Here is a 17895-nt window from a genome sequence, read left to right as displayed (position 1 = left end):
GACTGTCCGAGCATCACCCACTGCCCCCCCCCCCGAACTGCCGCGCTGCCCAGGCCGCCTCTGCCGCCGGCAATTATTTCCCAGGGCGACAGATAATTAATTCTGCTCAGGAGCTGCGGCTCTCTGCAAACTCACCCGAGCAATTCCCTGGCAGGCTCCGCGCCGCCCCCCCGGGCGGGGAATGCTCCGTGCCAGGGAAAGTTTCAGCGAGATCTGCTTTTAAAAAATCCCCGATGCCAGCTCCTGGGTGCTGCCAGCTGCCCACCAGACCCCACGGGGCGCCCAGGTCCCCGCCATTCCTGCAGGAGCAAAGATTTTTAGGCATTGCAGCCTAAAGATGCGTAAATTATCCTGGCCCTGATGCGGGTGCAGGCGGGTAAACTGAGGCACGGCATCTCTGTGCCGGACGGAACTTGGCTGCGAGCGCTGTGCTGGCGGGCCGGGTCTGGCTGCCCCCACCACCCTTTCGGGGCTGGCAAAGCCCCTGGGTTCCTCCAGGGGTGCCTCCACCCACCTCGGCCCCGCAGCAAAAGAGCTTTTGCATGACAAAACCTCTGCTGGCTAGCGGGACCCCCGCCCGCGGCCCCCTCCCCGCCCGGCTGGAGCTGCCAAATCCCAGGATTTGGCAAATTCCCGTGCCACGGCGGGGTCCGTGCTGGGGACACCCCCGTCCTCTGCTCCCCCACTTCTGCTGCACTGGGTTAACACCGTGCCCGGGCTGAGCATCCTCCTCTCGTGCGGGCTCTGCCAGCTGCCAGGAGGGAGGGACGGGGAGGGACGAGGAGCCTGCCAACACGGTAGTATCTTTTTTTTTTTTTTTTTTTCCTTCTTAATTAGGGGAAGGAATAAATATAAAAGGAGGAGGGAAAGGGGAAGGGAGGGAAAAAAAAAAAAAAAAAAAAGCGGAGTGGAGGACACGGACACACGCACAGAGAAGCCTCTTTTCTCGGTGCCTGCACTTATGCCCGGTGCAGCTCCTTCGCAGCCCTCCTGCCAACCTGCTGCCGCCCGCTGCCCGCGCTGCCCCGGAGGAGCCGCAGCTCAGCCCCACGCCGGGACCCCGGGCCAGGGGAGCCCCCGCCGGCGCTGCCGTCCCCCCCGCCGCACAGAGCGGCCCCCGGCGCGGGGCTGCCGCCACGCACGGAGCCAGGTGGGCTGCGGGGAGCGCCCGGGGCCGCCGGTGCCCCGGGCCGGGCGCTGCGGTGCCCCCGGGGCGCTGCCGTAGTGCGCTTTCCGCTCCGATATCGCGTTTCGCCTCCGCACGGGGCAGAAAGCGAAACGAGACCTGAGCCGGCGCGGGGATGCCGAGAGGTTTCCCGGGGCTTTTCCCCGCGGGATGCGGGCGCGGGGGGCGCGGGGCATCGTCCTGTCCTGCAGCTCGGGGCTGCGGGTGCCGCTTCGGGGAGGTTTGTCCTTGTCGCCGACCCTCCCGAGCGCGGCACCGCGCTGCCAGCTTCTTCTAAAGGGGGCAGCTCGGAGCGGCTCCGCAGCGCCGGAGGCACAGCGGGGGCTGGGGGGGGGCTCTTGCGAAGTTGGAAGGAGAAAGGACTTTGGTGCTGCCCGGCTGCTGCAGCCTGGAGCCCAGCCCGGCCCGCAGCCCCTCCAGCAGCGGGGCTCCGAGCGGTTCGGCACAAAGGGAATTTTCCGGGCTCTTTCAGCAGCTGGTCCCACAGGAACCTCGTTTTGGGAGAGGGGCCAGGGATCCAGGATGGGGCTGGTGTGTTCCGTTTGTCCTGCAGAGTGTCTGGTCCTTGTCCCAAGGAGGCTGCAGTCAGGGTAGCAGTGCAAAGGGAAACTGAGGCACGGAGCTGGGTAGGGATCCGGCTCCCCCCACTCCTTCCCGCTCGTGTCGCTGCTCCCCGTGGGGGTGGGCTGGGCTTAGGGGCAAAGCTGCCCGGTGCCGGGGGGGCTGGGGCCGAGCCCGAGGTTTGGGATGGCTGTAGGGGCTCTCCCTGTCCTCCCCCAGCTCTCTCTGCTGGTGTCCCAGTGCAGGAGGCAGGAGGGGCCGGGGGGAAATTGTTCAGGATTTTCATGGCTTTTCCCAACCCATCAGCCCCACTGTGAACCCCAGATCCACCGGGGGTGTCCCGGGGAGAGGGAATTTCCCTGCAGCCCTCTTCCCCTCCCGCAGCCCGAGCATTTTAGTCCCCAGGATGAAGGGGCTGCCCTTGAGCATCCCTGCCAGGGACCTCTGCTCCTGTCACGCCGACTTCTCCGATCTCAGCCCAACCCAGAACCTGTTGCTCTTCCTTTTGGCCGCCCGGGGGGTGGGAGAATCCTCGCTCTGCCCAGCCTGGAGCCTTTTGCAGCTCCTGGGCTCAGGCACGGCAGGGAGAGGGTGCGCAGGGTATTTTAGGGAATGGTTTTAGACTGGGGAGACTGGGAGATGGGGGGATGTTGTGCTGGGAGGGGGGAGATGCGAGTTTGGCAGTGGGGCTGGCTCCCACCTGAGCTGCAGTGCTGAAATCAGGGACCCCCACCCTCCACCCCGCACTACCCGCCCCACCTCGTGCCTCAGTTTCCCCGCCAGAGCCTGGGAAGGCGGGGATGGGCGTGCAAACCTTTCACGTGTGCGTGTGACACACTTACCCAGGGCTACACGTGCTGCTGTGTCCCTGGCGGCTCCTGCGGGGTCTGCTCCCCCCTCCCCGCTCCTCCGTGCGGGGCTGAATCTCCCCAGGGACCCTCCCCGTGCTCTCCCGGACCCCCCTGCAACAAGGAGTCCCTTTCTCCCCGTTCGGGGGGCGAGGGGTCCTGGCAGCTGCAGGGAACCCCCCTTCTCCCCACCTGCTTCCGGCCTTTGAGCTCTGCCAGCAGCCGCTGCCAAGAGCCCGCCGGGCGCTGCCCGCGCATCCCTGAGCTGGCATGTGCCTGGCACGGCCCCGCTCCCACCGGGGACCCCTCCGAGGGCCGCACCCCACCCGCCCCGCGGGGCTGGGGACGGATCCTGGAGGCAGCGCCGCTCTGCAGCTCCGGGAGGGGGGACGGACACGGAGCCGCCAGGAGCGAACCGCGGCCGGGGCTGCGGGGCCGGGGCGGCAGCGGCGTGTCCGGAGCCCTTTGCTGGTGGGGACGGGGTTGGAGCGGGGCCAGGCTGTGCCGGAGGCTGCTGACTCATTCTGCAGCTGAGCATCCCTGGAAAGCCACCGCTCCGCTCCGCTCCCTCCTCCTCCAGCTCGCTGCGGGCTGGCAGGGCACCTTGGGAGGCGGCATGAGCAACCATCACGCGCAGGGGAGAGCGGCCGCGGAGAAGAAAACCCCTCTCCGGACATGAAAAGGGACATCCGCTCGCAGCAGCTCCTGTGCTGAGCCCCGGACCAGCTGCTGCATCCCCAGGTCCTGCAGGTGCCGTGCTCAAGGAGCCAGCTCTGAAAGCAGGGCCGAGCTCAGGGGAGAAAGGAAGATCAGTCCCGTCCCAAAATAGATTTCAGCTCCATTTTCCAGCTGGTTTCCCACAGAAATGGAGGTTAGCTGGCCCTGCCACGTGCGTGGCTGTGTGTCTGTCTGATCCCGGCAGCTCCTGAGCTCTGAGGTCTCTGGGACAATTGAGCTCACTCGAGTTGCTGCCATTATAACCATTCAACCTTTTTTGGCTGCTCTTGCCTAGCCCTGCTCTCAGCTTTTCCCTCGGAACTTGTGGGTTGAAAGATTTTCCATTTGTGGCAAAACAGGAAAAATAGCCAGCGCAAAAATCCAACCCCAAACCCCAAACTTGACGTCTGAGAGTCTCTCGCCATCGTGGGACTCCAGGACCTGGGGCCATCACCCATGGGCAGGCTGAAACTGGGTTTAACCCTTTCCACACCCCATTCCCAGTGCCAGCACACAGTCAGGGATGGGCACAGGAGGAGAGCAGACCCTCCAGCTTGCCCAGTTCCTGTGGAATTTTATCACTTGGATTTCCTCCCCGGGACTTTCACCCCGCCACCACGGCGCCTTGGGGACGGGAAGAAAAGGTGCCAGTGACAAAAGCCTCCCTCGCTTGGCTGCCCAGGGGGTGGCACCAGCCCCCGTACTGGAGCCTGGCCACGGCTGCCACGCAGGAGGGTTTTGTCCCTTGGTCCAGAACCATGGGGCTGCATTCAAAATATCTGTCTGGAGCACAGAAAGCCCCTGGCTTGGCCCTGGCACCACTGGCCAGCTCCTGGGCACTCCAGCTTCGGCTGCTCCTGCTGGGAAGGGGACGTTTGTGGTCTGCACTGGATGGTCGATGCCCACGGGGTGTGGTGCCAGGGGTGTTTTTTTTTTTGGTGTTAGGAGCTGTGCATGCGTAGTGCCTTGTGCTGTGGGCTAGACACCCGTGATGTGTGGTGCCAGGGATGTACACCCGTGGTTCCAGGGGCTCTGTACCCATGGTGTGTGGTGCCAGGGATGTACACCCGTGGTTCCAGGGGCTCTGTACCCATGGGGTGTAGTGCCAGGGATGTACATCCGTGGTGCCAGGGTTGTACATCCATGGTGTGTGGTGCCAGGGACTCTGTACCCATGGGGTGTAGTGCCAGGGATGTACATCTGTGGTGCCAGGGTTGTACATCCATGGTGTGTGGTGCCAGAGGCTCTGTACCCATGGGGTGTGGTGCCAGGGCTGTAGGACCATGGCTCCAGGGGCTGTACATCCGTGGTAATTGGTGCTGGGGTGTGCATGCACAGTGTGGGGAGCCCAGGGCTGGATTCACACCCTCTCCCCGGAGCAGTGCTCCCCTGGGCACACTTTGGGAGCACAGCTCGAGGAGGGACACAGGTGACCAGGGCAGCATCCCGTCAGGCTGTCCCCGCAGCCAGCCACTGCACCTGGCCCCAGCTGCTTCTGTGGCTGCTGAAATCAATACAGCACAAAGAGCTCATCAATTCCAAACTGCTCCGAGCCTCAGGCTGCTCTGTCCCCAGGCAATGGCACGATGCATCCCTGGCACGGGAGGCTGAGGAGCCCCAAGGAGCCTCTGCAGAGGGGTGAGGGGGTATTGGAGCAGTGCACCTGGCAGGGACGTTTCCCCACATTCCCAGCAGCAGCCTCCTCTCTGGGCGGCTGCAAGAGCAGCCAGACTGCAAGGACACGCAGAGCCTCCCACGATGTGCCTGCCACCCCCTGTGCTGCTCCCCGGAGAGGGCTGGGTGATGGCAGCGCTGGCCACTGGGCTCTCCCTTCAGCACGGGTCCCCAGCCCAGCGGTGAGAGCCCTTTGTGCCCGGCAGCCTGAGAGAGGCACGGGACATAATGGCTGCTTTGGTCAGCCCTGCTTTTCCCAGCCCGCGCACGGGGGAGCCTCCGGCGTGAGCTGAATGGCAAAGAAGCCGTCCTGCTCCTTCCCTCCCCCTCTGCCCCGGGCTTTGTGTGCTCCGGGCTGTCCCTCCCTGCTCGCTGACCTCAGCTCCCTCCCCAAGCCACCCCTGGCAGGGCACGCGTGTGCACACCTGCAGCAGCGCGAGCACACCCGTGTGCCCTGCTTGCTCCCTCACCTCCCCCAGCACCTCTCTCCTGAGCAAACACCTGCTGAGGTTTCCTGGCCCAACCGTCCCTGAGGTTTCTCACGGTGGCACCACGGGCACACGGCCCCGGTGCTGGCACTGCCTCCCTGCCCGCTGCAGCCAGCGCTCGGGCTGAGCCCATCTCTGCTCGCCAGGCCGGGCTGGACTCTGCTGTCCCCAGGGGACCCAGCTCCCAGGGAAGGTCAGAGGGGCTGGATGGCACCCAGTGGCTCCCAGCCAATGCTCCTGGTTGCTCATGTTGTCTTCTTCCTCTTGTGAACCAGGGCACTTTCCCTTCCCTTCCCTTCCCTTCCCTTCCCTTCCCTTCCCTTCCCTTCCCTTCCCTTCCCTTCCCTTCCCTTCCCTTCCCTTCCCTTCCCTTCCCTTCCCTTCCCTTCCCTTCCCTTCCCTTCCCTTCCCTTCCCTTCCCTTCCCTTCCCTTCCCTTCCCTTCCCTTCCCTTCCCTTCCCTTCCCTTCCCTTCCCTTCCCTTCCCTTCCCTTCCCTTCCCTTCCCTTCCCTTCCCTTCCCTTCCCTTCCCTTCCCTTCCCTTCCCTTCCCTTCCCTTCCCTTCCCTTCCCTTCCCTTCCCTTCCCTTCCCTTCGTGCCCCAATGCCACATCCATCACCCCATGCCCCCCTCACAGTCTGGGGGATCTCCCCAGCCACTTCCCCTCCCGCAGGGACGGGAGATTTTTGGTGCTTTTATGGATTCTAAGCACACCTGGTGCTTTTTGCTTCCCCCTGGCAGGGCAGAGCATGGCCCCAGCCCTCCCACCACCGCTGCTGCTGCTGCTCTGGGCGTTTGTCCCCACGGCGGTCCCGGAGGCGTTTGGCCCCGGAGATGGCACAGGTAACTCGGCATCACGCGTGCCCCATTGATGCCCTGTAGCGGGGGTCACACCAGCCCTGCTCACGGCTCCTCTCTTCTCCCACCCAGAGGACCTCAAGGCTCTGCAGGTGTCCATCCCACGGCACCCAGCCCTCGACGCCGTGCTGGCAGGCGACATCACCATCCCCTGCCTCATCAGCTACCTTGGCCCCCAGCCCACCGCCGTCACGGGCGGCCGCCGGGCGGTGCTGGGCACGCCGCGGGTCAAGTGGACCTTCATCTCTGAGGGCAGGGAGCTGGAGATCCTGGTAGCTCGGGGGCACAGGGTGAAGGTGAGCGAGGACTACCGGCTGCGCGCCTCCCTGCCCATCTTCCACCAGCGCTACACCAACGCCTCCCTGCTGCTCACCGAGCTGCGCCCCAACGACTCGGGCATCTACCGCTGCGACGTGCAGCACGGCATCGAGGACGGCCACGACATCCTCCATGTCAAAGTCAAAGGTACTTCAGGGTGGCGAGCGGTGGGATTTGGGGCCGCTTGGGGCCCTCTCCTGGCTCTGCAAACGCTCCCCTGGGTGCACTGGGCGGGGGGCTGCTGTGAAGCCCCTTGCCCACGGCCGTGTCTGCCCCCAGGGGTGGTGTTCCACTACCGGGAGGGCTCCATGCGCTACGCCTACACCTTTGCCGAGGCGCAGGAAGCTTGTGCCAGGATCGGTGCCAGCATCGCCACCCCCGAGCAGCTCTACGCTGCCTACCTGGGGGGCTACGAGCAGTGTGACGCCGGCTGGATCGCCGACCAGACCGTCAGGTGGGCACCGCAGCTGCCCAGGCACTGTGCCCGCGGCCTCGCCCGGTGGTTCCCGGGCGAGTCACCAGCTGCCCTGTGCTTTCCTGCCTCAGGTACCCCATCCAGACACCCCGTGAGGCCTGTTACGGAGACATGAACGGCTTCCCTGGGGTGAGGAACTATGGAGTGGTGGACCCGGAGGACATGTACGATGTGTACTGCTACGCTGAGGACCTCCCAGGTGCCCGTGGTGCCACCTCCTGCCCTCCTCTGCTTTTGCTCCCACACTAACTTGCCCCCATAACCCGTTGCAAACCCAAGTGAAAAAGCTGCCCTGAGCTGCAGGTTCTGTCTCTCGGGTGCGGGGACTTGCTGTGCTGCTTCCTAAAGCATTCCTGCTTCACTTTGGTGGGGTGTGGGGCTCTGTCCCTTGCAGCAGGCAGCGCTCAGGCTGGGGTGTGCCCGCAGTGATCTGCCCCAGAGCAGCAGCACGCTCTCTTGGGTGGTTTGGGCTTTGGTTGTGCATGAGATGCAGGGCTGCCTGGGGGTGGCTGGTCCCTCCTTTGGGGCTCCCCACTGGCGGTGGCAGCTGCTGTGGGCTCGGTTGGGTGGTGCCAGGCAGGTGGCAGGGGTGAGGGACAGGGAGGCAGGTGCAGTGGTGGGGGTAGATCCGTGCCGTGCCTTGGGGCAGCGGTGCCCAGCCCTCCTGAGCGTGCAGCCTCACCACGGTGCTCGCTGGGCCTCCTTAGAAATGTGCCACGCGTGGATTGCTCAGTGCAGGGCGTGGACCTGCTCCTCTGCAGTCCCCTTCAAAGTCTCAGCTCTGCTTGCAAGGGTGGGAATCAACCCCACGTGGCGTGAGAGCTCCAGTGCCTGCACTGTGGCTTTGTGCATGGCCAGGGAGGCAGGGAAGCAGGCAGGGATGCAGGCAGGAAGGCAGGGAAGAACTCAGGAAGGCAGGGAAGAACTCAGGAAGGCAGGGAAGAACTCAGGAAGGCAGGCAGGAATGCAGGCAGGGATGCAGGGAAGCAGGCAGGGATGCAGGGAGGAGTGCAGGCAGGAAGGCAGGGATGCAGGCAGGGAAGCACTCAGGAAGGCAGGGAAGAACTGAGGAAGGCAGACTGGGATGCAGACAGGGATGCAGGCAGGGAAGCACTCAGAAGGCAGCTCTCCTCCAGCCCCCGGTGTTCCTCCACACACTGCAGTCTCCATCTCCGCTCCTGGGGTCACGCAGAGAGTGGAGGAGCTGCGGGGGCTCCCGCAGCCCACGCCCCCCTCCCCAGCTCTGACTCCCGTCTCCTTCCTCCCTCCGCAGGCGAGATCTTTTTGGAGACGGCCCCGGACAGGTTCACGCTGGAGGAGGCGGCGCAGCGCTGCCGGGCGCTGGGCGCGGAGCTGGCCAGCCCGGGGCAGCTGTACGCAGCCTGGAACGCGGGGCTGGACGCCTGCAGCCCCGGCTGGCTGGCCGACGGCAGCGTCCGCTACCCCATCGTCACCCCCCGGGAGCGCTGCGGCGGGGCTCTGCCCGGCGTCAAAACCATCTTCCTCTTCCGCAACCAGACGGGATTCCCCGATGCCCAGAGCAGATACGATGCGTACTGCTTCCGAGGTAAAGAGAGGCACGCCCGGCCCGCTGGTGCTCCCAAGCAGGGACCGGTGGGAGGCCTCGGGAAGCCTCCGGGCGGGGCTGCGCGTCCCCGACGGGTGCGGCAGGGCCGGGGTTGTGCTGGGATCCCTGGGTGTTCCCTGTGCCGGTGCTGCGCTGTCGGGGCAGAGCAGGGGTGTTTGATACCGTCTGAACCCGCCGTGCTGGGACAGGGATGCCTTGCATGCCGATAGACCCTGACAGGGGAGGCATAACCTGCATGGTCCTGACACTGCATGCTGACACCCCTCGGTAGGGCAGGCTGCATGGCTCTGCAGTGCATGCTGACACCTCTCCATAGAGCAGGGATGCTCTGCAGGGCCCCAGCAGTGCAGGAATGATCTGCATGGCTCCAGCAGTGCAGGGATGCTCTGCATGGCTCCAGCAGTGCAGGGATGCTCTGCAGGGTCCCAGCAGTGCAGGAATGATCTGCATGGCTCCAGCAGTGCAGGGATGCTCCGCAGGGTCGCAGCAGTGCAGGGATGCTCTGCATGGCTCAGCAGTGCATGCTGACACCTCTTGGTACAGCAGGGATGCTCTGCAGGGTCCCAGCAGTGCAGGGATGCTCTGCATGGCTCCAGCAGTGCAGGGATGCTCTGCATGGCTCCAGCAGTGCAGGGATGATCTGCAGGGCCCCAGCAGTGCAGGGATGCTCTGCATGGCTCCAGCAGTGCATGCTGACACGCTGTGGCAGAGCAGGGAGGCCCTGCCTGTCCTCAGTCCTTGGTGCCACTTCACTGTGACAGAGCAGGGGTGTCCTGCGTGGCACGTTGGTCTGCATGGGCTCCGTGGGCACGGCTCCAGGAGGGTTCATGCCCCAGGGCTGCTGGCCTGGGGAGTGCTCCTGGGTCCCTGGGGCTGTGGCACACAGCCTGCCGGGCTGGTTTGGGGTGATGGCGGGCAGGAAGGAGACCTGTGGGAAGCAGCAAGGTGCTGCCTGTGAGCGGTGAGGCAGGACAGAGGCTGGCAGGATAACGGGCGCAGAAGGAAGAAGAGTTTTCCCTCCACTCCTCCTGCCTGACCCCACATCTCCGTGTGTCTGCTCAGGGCCCTGGGGGCTCACAGTGTGGGGATGCTGTGCATCTCTGCGCCTCGGTTTCCCCATCTCTCAGCAGGGAAAGCCATGGGTTAGGCAGGATGGACCCGTGCCGTGATTCCACACCCCCTGTAACCCACTAACTCCCCGTGCATGTCTGCCCTCCCCGGGGTGGGGATGGGGGTGTAGAGAAGGATCCCCACAGGGAGGGGGATGCAGGGTTTAGGATCTGGCCCCACCACGTGCTGCTGGGCCCCACGGCTCCTGCTGGGGCTGTTGGCTCTGCCAGCTCTGCAAAGCACCTGGGAGGGCCTGATCCTCCCCCATGCTGGCCCCATCTAGAAGGGGAAGGGGAGGCTGAGGAGAGCTGGGTCCCTACTGGGGTGCCAAGGCTCCAGGCCTGCTATGGGGTGAGGTCATCTCTGAGTGCTGCGGAGCCAGGACAGGGCAGTAATATCCCACTTTCTTTCTGCCCACAGAAGGGACAAACTCTTTCCCTGAGGCTGCAGGAAAATACCAAGCCCAAGAGCCCGAGGAGAATCTCCTCCAGGAGATTGTCACAGTGGCAGAAAAGCTGGAGGAGCTGCAGCTGCCCAGAGCGCACGTGGAGATTGAGTCGCGAGGGGCGATTTACGCCGTCCCTTTCTTTGAGGACACTGATGTGGGAAAGCCGAGCCAGTCCCCTGAAGACGCCCTGGGGCCAGGGCCCCGGCATCCCCCACTAGCTACCTCCGTGTCCTCAGGTCACCCCGCCTCTGCCTCCCCTTTCCCCAGAGCCCTGGCCACCCCCGAGGCAGGTGTCCCATTTAAGCTGGGGAGCCCATCCCCTGCGGAGGAGGATGGGGGACAGCGGGGGACTGTCCCGCGCTGGTAGGTCCAGCAGCTGCTGTGGTGGTGCCAGGGCTGGGACACAGAGAGCAGCCACAGAACGGAGGCACAAGGAGAGGTCAGAGGCCCCTGAGGGTGCCTGGGTCACCCCAGCTGTCCCTGTCCTTCCCCTGGAGGCAGCACCCGCGGCCGGGGCTCCAGTGTCGTGCTGTAGGGCTGTGCAGGGACAAAGGGACATCTGCGTGTCCCAGCATGCAGGGTCTGTGCTGGACCAGGGTTTAGCAGCGCCAGGAGCTGGAGAAGGGAGCTGGCAGCTGGAGGGACACGAGCTGCAGCGCTGAGGGGCTGAGCGCGGCTCCCAGCGCAGCGAAGTGGGAGCGCTCAGAGCTCAGTCAGCCGCGCCGGTTCAGCGGGGACAGCGTCACACACGGGCTCGGGGCCGCTCCCATCTTCCCGCACGCCTTTGTGCGAGCAAGATCGGCAGTGCTGGCGGGTGCCCGCAGCCCTGTGGTCCGGCTGGCTCACTGCCTTTCTGCCTTGCCCTTTGCAGAGGAGGAGCAGGGAGCAGCGCCGGGCAGGGGCCCTGGCAGCGCATCGGCGGAGAGCCCGGGCGGAGGGCGAGACCCCGGCCAGCCCATGGAGCCAGAGGGACCCACCGGTGCCCCAGCAGGTGACACGGAGCCTCCCGAGGGCTTTCCTCGTCCGCCCAGCCCCGTCGCCCCCACACAGCGCCCAGACCGTCCGCGGGACGCCTTGGGGCGGCCGGCCCACCCTGCCAGCCCTGGGCCACCCGGGCACCGCAGGACATCGCCAACCAGTGCCGCTTCTGCCACCTCGACAGAGAGCCGAGAAGCCGGTGGGAGCCCCCGCCGCGGGCACAAGTCCGGCGGGGCGAGCACCCCCTTTTCTGCCGCTGAGGACGCCGAGCTCTCCGGAGACGTGGTGGAAAGCCCCGGGGCGTCCCCGCTGCCTCCTGCGCCCTCGCAGCCGCAGGAGGAGGGAGAGGAGCAGTCGGGAGCCGTGTGGCTCCCCTCGCCTGCGGCCCCGGGGGACCGGAGCACTGTGCCCGCAGTGACACCGTGGCACGCAGAGCTGCCTGGCAGCAGCAGCGCACCGGCCCTGGCAGGAGAGGAGGCTGCACCGCCACCGCCGGGCACACACCGCGGGATGCCTGCTGCAGCTTCCGAGGAGGAGGAGGAGGAGGAGGAGGAGGAGGAGGAGGAGGAGGAGGAGGAAGAGCAACCCGCTCCCTCCATTGCCACCGTGGAGGGTTTCCTTACAGCCGTTCCCGGAGAAGCAGGTGGGACCCGCAGGGATGGCCTCAGCTCTCCCCGTACTGACACCTCTGGGGTGCTCCTGCCGGGGACCCCAGTGGGGGACCCAGCCCCCAGCACGGCTGTGCCCCTGCCCGCCCTGCCCACCGAGCGGGCCAGCGTCGGGGCGGGCGCCTGCTCGGCCCGGGGTCCCCGCCGTGCCACCCTTGCCCTCGGGGCAGCCGTCCTGGCCGCTCTCTGGCACTAGAGATAGCCAACACCTTTCCTTCACGCTGTGCTTCCCTCTGTCTGTCTGTCTGTCCGTGTCTCCTCTCTCTCTCTCTCTCCTCCTCAGCTGGGTAAGGGAAGGTTACAGGTCTGGAGAAGCACATATTTGTCAAACAAATTGGTCCGATCTCTGCATGCACTTAAATCTCTTCTACTTCTGTGAAGTGTTTTAATGACTGTTTCCATGAAAAAGCCCAATAAGCAAAAGGCGGCCCCAGTCCCTGCTCTGACTAACCGTGGTACTAATAAAGGGAATTAAAAGCTTTGTAGAACAAGCATCTCGGCGAGCCCTTCGTCCTTGCGCCTGCTGCCCCTGCGCCTCTCCCACTGACGAACTAATCCCCCGATCCCGGCCCCGCCCGCCCCCGGGAGTGGGGTGCCAGGGACACCTGGGAGGGCTGGGAGGGCTGGGGCTGCTTTGCACCCTCCATGTGGCCCCCCGGGACTGACCCTGCACTGCCCCGGGAGGAGGGGTGGGGGCTGGACGCTGCGTGGCAGGAGCAGGGGGAGACGTGGGGGACACTGATGGCTCATGGGGTGCAGAACCCCCCCCCCCAAGACCCCCCTGCCTCGTGCGGCTCTCAGTGGCCAAGCAGCCTGGAAGCACTGCGGTCCCCTGTGGCCCCCAGCCCCCCCGCAGGGTGGGTGGGGTGGGCGAGCAGAGGGGAACACGACCTGCTGCGGGTGGGTGTCACCCACCAGCCCCACCCTGCCCCCCCGGGCTGCTCCCAGTGCCCGTCCCGCTGCCAATGCCCTGCCACCTCTGCCCCATCCCGCTCCCTGCAAGGGGATCTGCAGCGGGGGGCACATTGTGGGGTCCCTGCCCCCCCCACCCAGCTCTGGCAGTGCCCTGCCCAGTCCCGTGGCACGAAGGAGGCTCTGTGGAGGGCGGCCAGAGCCCGTGGCGTGGCTGCCTTTGCCTTGGCAAGGAGAGATGCCCAGGAAGAGCCAGCCATGCGACGTTAGGGCCCTGGATCACTCATCCTCTTCCACGCCTCGCTCTGCTGGGGATGAGCTGCACATCCCAAGCGAGCCACCGGCACCTCGTGGGGAGGTGACGCTCCCCGGGGAGGGGTGAGGGTGGCAGCATCACCCTTGTCACGTCTCCACAGAGCCGAGGACCATAAAATGAGGCATGATTAGGCTGGAGTGGGTCAAGGACTTTGAGTCTGCGCTGGGCTGGTGCTGGCAGCAGCCCTTCATCACCCTCGTGAGCTGGGCTGGGAGCACACGGTGTGCTCTGGGTGCACTAATGACCGTAACGGGCTCGTGGGGAAGTGCTGGCTGAGTTCTCAGCCTTGGCCAGGCTGGAGGTGACACCAGAGGGACAGGCCTGCAGTCACCTTGCTGCCAGGCCAGGGACATATGGCTGGGATGTGCCAGAAGCTTTCATGGTCGGCATGCTTCCCTCCCAAAAAACACTGCACCACTCCAGGGAAGAGCAGGAGCCGGCCCTGGGCAGGGGGAGTGGGCCAGGGGCTGGCGTGGCAATGAGCCCAGCGAAGGGGAGAAAAGAGCAGCCAGCTCTCATCTCTGTGCTCCAGGGGGAGGCCAAAACCCCGGGTGTGGCCAGCTCTGGGCCAGGCCTGCTGGGCCGCTCACACCCGGTGGTGGAAGGGCAGTGTGGGATTGCTCCGGGCACATCCTGGCACACCTGAGACCTTCACCTGCGCCAGAGCCGGTGGCCCCAGGAGCCAGCTCAGAGACCTGCTTGCCGTGGGGCGCCGCAGGGATGAGGCTGCGGCGCTGCTGGGCACTGAGGAGCTCCCTGAGCTCTGCGGTGAGCCCTGCGTGTGCCTTGCAGGTGGCTGTGTCCCCAACCCCTGCCTGAACGGAGGGACCTGCGTGGAGGACGGCGCCCAGCTCACCTGCTTGTGCCTGCCTGGCTACGGAGGCAGCAGCTGTGAAAGACGTGAGTCCCCTGGGTGCCACCCTGGCCACGCTGCCCAGCTCCCGCTGCTGTCTGAACCAGCAGCCCGGGAGGCACAAATGGGGGCAGTCAGGAGTTTGGGGGGGAGCTGGGCTCCACGCTGACCCTCTCCTCTCTCCCCCGTGCTCCCCGGCGTGGCTCAGCCCTGCGGAGGTGCAGCCCCGGCTGGGACAGCTTCCAGGGAGCCTGCTACAGGCACTTCTCCACCCGGAGGAGCTGGGAGGATGCAGAGAGCCAGTGCAGGCACTACGGGGGGCACCTGGCCACCATCCTGACCCCCGAAGAGCAGGACTTCATCAACGGTATGTGACAGTGCTGCATCCCTCCTGCTGTGCCCTTCAGGGACCTTCAGGGCTGGGCTGAGCTCGAAACAAGGTAGAGCCCAGCCCTGCAGGGCTGAATGGACACACGGACACGCAGGCCAGAAGATGGATGGTTCGTGCAGAGACATGGGAGCAGGCAGGTTCAGTCCTTGGAATGTGTCCAGAGGAGGGAACAGAGCTGGGGAAGGGGCTCTGGAGCACCAGGAGCACCTGAGGGAGCTGGAAGGGGGTCGGCCTGAAGAAAAGGAGGCTCAGGAGGGACCTTCTCACCTTCTACAATTCCCTGACAGGAGGGTGGAGTCGCCTGGGGGGCGGGCTCTGCTCCCAGGGGAAAAGGGACAGGACCAGAAGAAGTTGCACCAGGGGAGGGTTAGGTCGGATATTGGGAAAATTCCTCCATGGAGAGGGAGGAGGGACTGCCCAGGGGATTTAAGAGACCTGTGGGTGTGGGCACTTGGGGACAGTGGTGCCCTTGGCTCTGGGCATGGTTGGACTCGATGATCTCACAGGCCTGTTCCAAGAAAATGCCACGATCCAGTGACAGGTGGACAGACCAGCAGAGGGTTGGGTGTGTGCACATAAATTTGAAGGCAAAGCCATAACCTGCCTGAAATCAGCCTTGGAGGGATGGGGGGAAGGCAGAGCAGGGGACAAGTGTCGTGGGAATGGGACAGAGAGCAAAGAGGCCTGAAGGAACACGAGGGTGGAGGAAGAAGGGGCAGGGAGAGACCTCACAGGAAGCTGCAGGGACAGGCAGGGACTGGCTGGACCAGGAAAAGGACTGGTAGAGCCAGGTAGGGACTGATGCAGACAGGTGGGGACTTGCAGGGACAGGTGAGGACCTGCAGGGACAGGTGAGGACCTGCAGGGACTTGGCAGGGACACGTGGGGACCTGCAGGGCCAGTTGGGGACCAGCAGAACCAGGTGGGGACAAGCTGGGACAGGTGGGGACCAACGGGGAGACGCTGGGACCTGCAGGGCCAGGTGAGAACCGGCAGGGCCAGGCGGGGACTGGCAGGGACAGGCGGGGACAGGCGGGGACAGGCGGGGACAGGCGGGGACAGGAGGGTCCCGGGGCTCTGCCGCCCTCTCCCGGCCGGCCCTGTCCCGCCTCTCCGGGGGTGAGGGGTAAAGCGGTTCCCCGATGTCCCTTTCGGGGGTCCCCCTTGTCCCCAAACCTCCCAGCACCTTCCCGCTGCAGGGCGAGGGACACCCCCCCCCCCCCCCCAGGTCCCAAATCTCCCCGAGCTCAGCCTCCAGCAGCCGCTCAGCCCCCTCCTGACAGGTGGCACCTGGATGTGTCCCCGTCCCCAAACGCACCCCCTGTCCCCCAGACCAGTACAGGGAATACCAGTGGATCGGCTTGAACGACCGCACCATCGAGGGGGATTTCCAGTGGTCCGACGGGAGCCCCTTGGTAAGTGGGGCTGCCAACCCCCGTGTGCCCTCGCAGGGGGGCACCACCCACCCCCCCGGCACCTCATTATCCTTCCCCAGCCCCGGGGTGCAGCCCTGGGGCCGGGCTTTGAGGCTCCCAAACAAGAGGCACTTGCCTCGCCTGGCTGAGCGTCCCCAGGGGAGCCAGACCTGGCATTTGGGGTCCTCCGTGCCAAGGGGCAACAGCAAAACTGTACGGCAAAGGCGTGCCAAGGGGCACGGAGGCGGCACCTTATTCCTGGCGGGGATGGCACGGCCGGGAGGCTGCCGGGCCACCCCCAGAGCTGAGGGGTGCGCTGGGATGCCCCGCGCACCCCGTCCCGCCTGTGCCCCCAGCTCTACGAGAACTGGCACCCCGGGCAGCCCGACAGCTACTTCCTCTCCGGGGAGAACTGCGTGGTCATCGTGTGGCACGATGGGGGCCAGTGGAGCGACGTGCCCTGCAACTACCACCTCTCCTACACCTGCAAAATGGGGCTGGGTAAGCTGCGCTGCCCCGGCACCCCGGGGAGGGGCTTCACCACCTCCACAGCGGGGAAACGAGCCCTGCCCGGGCGAGCCTCAGCCTCTTTGGGCTTTCTGGGGTTCGCTCCGGGCTGGGGGGGGGGGGCTGCACTGTGGCGAGCGCTGGTCCAGGACGGTCGGGACAGGCGGAGATGAGAGATCTTTAGAGCCCGGGCTTAGGATATCTGGTTTATTGTGGGGGCCCCGCTCGGAGCTGCCGGGTGCAGCCCGAAGCAAGCCCCGAGGAGTGGGGGCAGAGCGAGAGAGCGAGAGGGTCCAGGAGAGGGTCCAAGAGAGGGTCCAAGAGAGCAGGGAGGGAGGGAGGCAAAAGAGAAAGAAGAAGGAGACGGCCCCGGCTTCTCGGGTGCACCTCATCAAGGGGGCTTGAAGGTGGGTGTGGAAAAGGACTTCGGACCAGCGGCATTACAGACACATCATACTTCAGGGGAGGGTTACAAGCGTGAGAAAAACTCTGCGTTTTTGAGGAATGAGACAGAACACTTTATCTGACCCTTTGCTTTGTCTGTGGGTCAAAAAAGGGAGTTTTCTTCCGCCAGCTGCACCACTGCCCACCAGCTACTTAGCAGCCAAGGTCTGTCATCTCAGAGCTCCTTTTCGTCTCAATCTGGCTCGCATTCTCCGCGCTTTCCCGACCCCCCCGCTAGGCAATCGTACCTATCAGGCCTTCTTGTTTCATCTTCCACTGCAATGAGCCGACCCCCATTCCCCCCCCCTCGCCCTTGCAGTGCAGTGCGGGCCCCCCCCCGCCCTCAGCAACGCCCGCGCCTTTGGCAAACCAAAGCAGCGCTACGAGATCGGCGCCACCGCGCGCTACCAGTGCCGGCACGGGCTCGCCCCGCGCCGCTCGCCCGTCATCCGCTGCCGGGAGGACGGCACGTGGGAGCCCCCGCAGCTGGCCTGCCGTCCTGGTGAGTGGCGAGCTCCCCCCCCAGAACCCCCCCCCCCCCATGGAGCTCTCCCTTCACCTGGCATTTGTTGTGTCCCCCCCCCCAGGCGTGGCTCAGCCGCCCAACAACTGAGTGAGTCCCTGGGCGAGCGGCCGCCGCCTCCCCAAGCCCCGGACTGGTGTGGATGGGGACGGCACTGGGAGCCCGACGTGGAGTGGAACCTCGCTCTTGGGTGTCTGCCCCCTCGTTTGTTTTCTACCTGTACAAAGAAATCCTAAAGATTAAAGACCCCCTTGAAAGGAGCCGACAGTGACCCAAAATGCAGCACAGCAGGAGTTCTGTCCCCAGAGTCACGGCAGAGCTGGAATCCAGGGGGACAGCGCGGGCAGGGGACGGCAGTAACGTGCCAGCATCACCCCCAGCCTGTTGTCCTCGTCCTGGGGGGTGACATGGGGACATCCAAGCTCTGCTGCAGCTCGGCACCCATGCAGAGGTGTGGGGGGGGTCTTCTGCACTTCGCTGGAAAGGCAGAAGCTGCTGCAGCAGGCTTGGAGTGGGTGCGTGCTGCCCAAACCCCCTCTCCGTGCTTCTGTGGGTATTAAAACCAGTAAAGAGATGGCACAGAGTGGTGACCTGGTTATTCGGGGCGGGGGGGGCTGG

The 17895-nt window shown here is 65.3% G+C and overlaps 1 protein-coding gene across 3 annotated transcripts; it reads left to right on the top strand.

Moving 5' to 3' along the window:
- The first annotated feature begins 903 nt into the window (after positions 1 to 903).
- Positions 904 to 17856, top strand: BCAN (brevican). Of its 3 annotated transcripts, XM_054001048.1 has the most exons (15): positions 906 to 1150; positions 6215 to 6316; positions 6404 to 6796; positions 6929 to 7103; positions 7196 to 7323; positions 8398 to 8691; positions 10243 to 10506; positions 11142 to 11261; positions 11433 to 11891; positions 13937 to 14044; positions 14206 to 14364; positions 15721 to 15803; positions 16160 to 16304; positions 17074 to 17256; positions 17342 to 17856. In XM_054001048.1, the coding sequence occupies exons 2-15, from the start codon at positions 6223 to 6225 to the stop codon at positions 17365 to 17367; spliced, it is 2631 nt and encodes an 876-aa protein (XP_053857023.1). In that variant the 5' UTR covers positions 906 to 1150; positions 6215 to 6222; the 3' UTR covers positions 17368 to 17856. The 3 variants fall into 3 exon arrangements, with proteins under 3 accessions (XP_053857022.1, XP_053857024.1, XP_053857023.1); XM_054001047.1 differs by having other exon boundaries at positions 904 to 1150; positions 11142 to 11891; XM_054001049.1 differs by lacking the exon at positions 10243 to 10506 and having other exon boundaries at positions 905 to 1150; positions 11142 to 11891.
- Positions 17857 to 17895: the final 39 nt, after the last annotated feature.

This window comes from Vidua macroura, chromosome 29 (genome assembly GCF_024509145.1).
Source record: "Vidua macroura isolate BioBank_ID:100142 chromosome 29, ASM2450914v1, whole genome shotgun sequence".
NCBI lineage: Eukaryota > Metazoa > Chordata > Aves > Passeriformes > Viduidae > Vidua > Vidua macroura.
The sequence above is the reverse complement of the archived record's forward strand: the minus strand, read 5'-3'. Positions and strand labels throughout refer to the sequence as shown.

What these genes read in the sequence shown, in the direction of transcription:
- BCAN (XM_054001047.1), top strand. Translation starts at nt 6,223, where the DNA reads ATGGCCCCAGCCCTCCCACCACCGCTGCTGCTGCTGCTCTGGGCGTTT. An exon ending in AGCCGTTCCCGGAGAAGCAG is followed by an intron (nt 11,892 to 13,936) that starts GTGGGACCCGCA and finishes TGTGCCTTGCAG; the next exon opens with GTGGCTGTGTCCCCAACCCC. An exon ending in GCAGCTGGCCTGCCGTCCTG is followed by an intron (nt 17,257 to 17,341) that starts GTGAGTGGCGAG and finishes CCCCCCCCCCAG; the next exon opens with GCGTGGCTCAGCCGCCCAAC.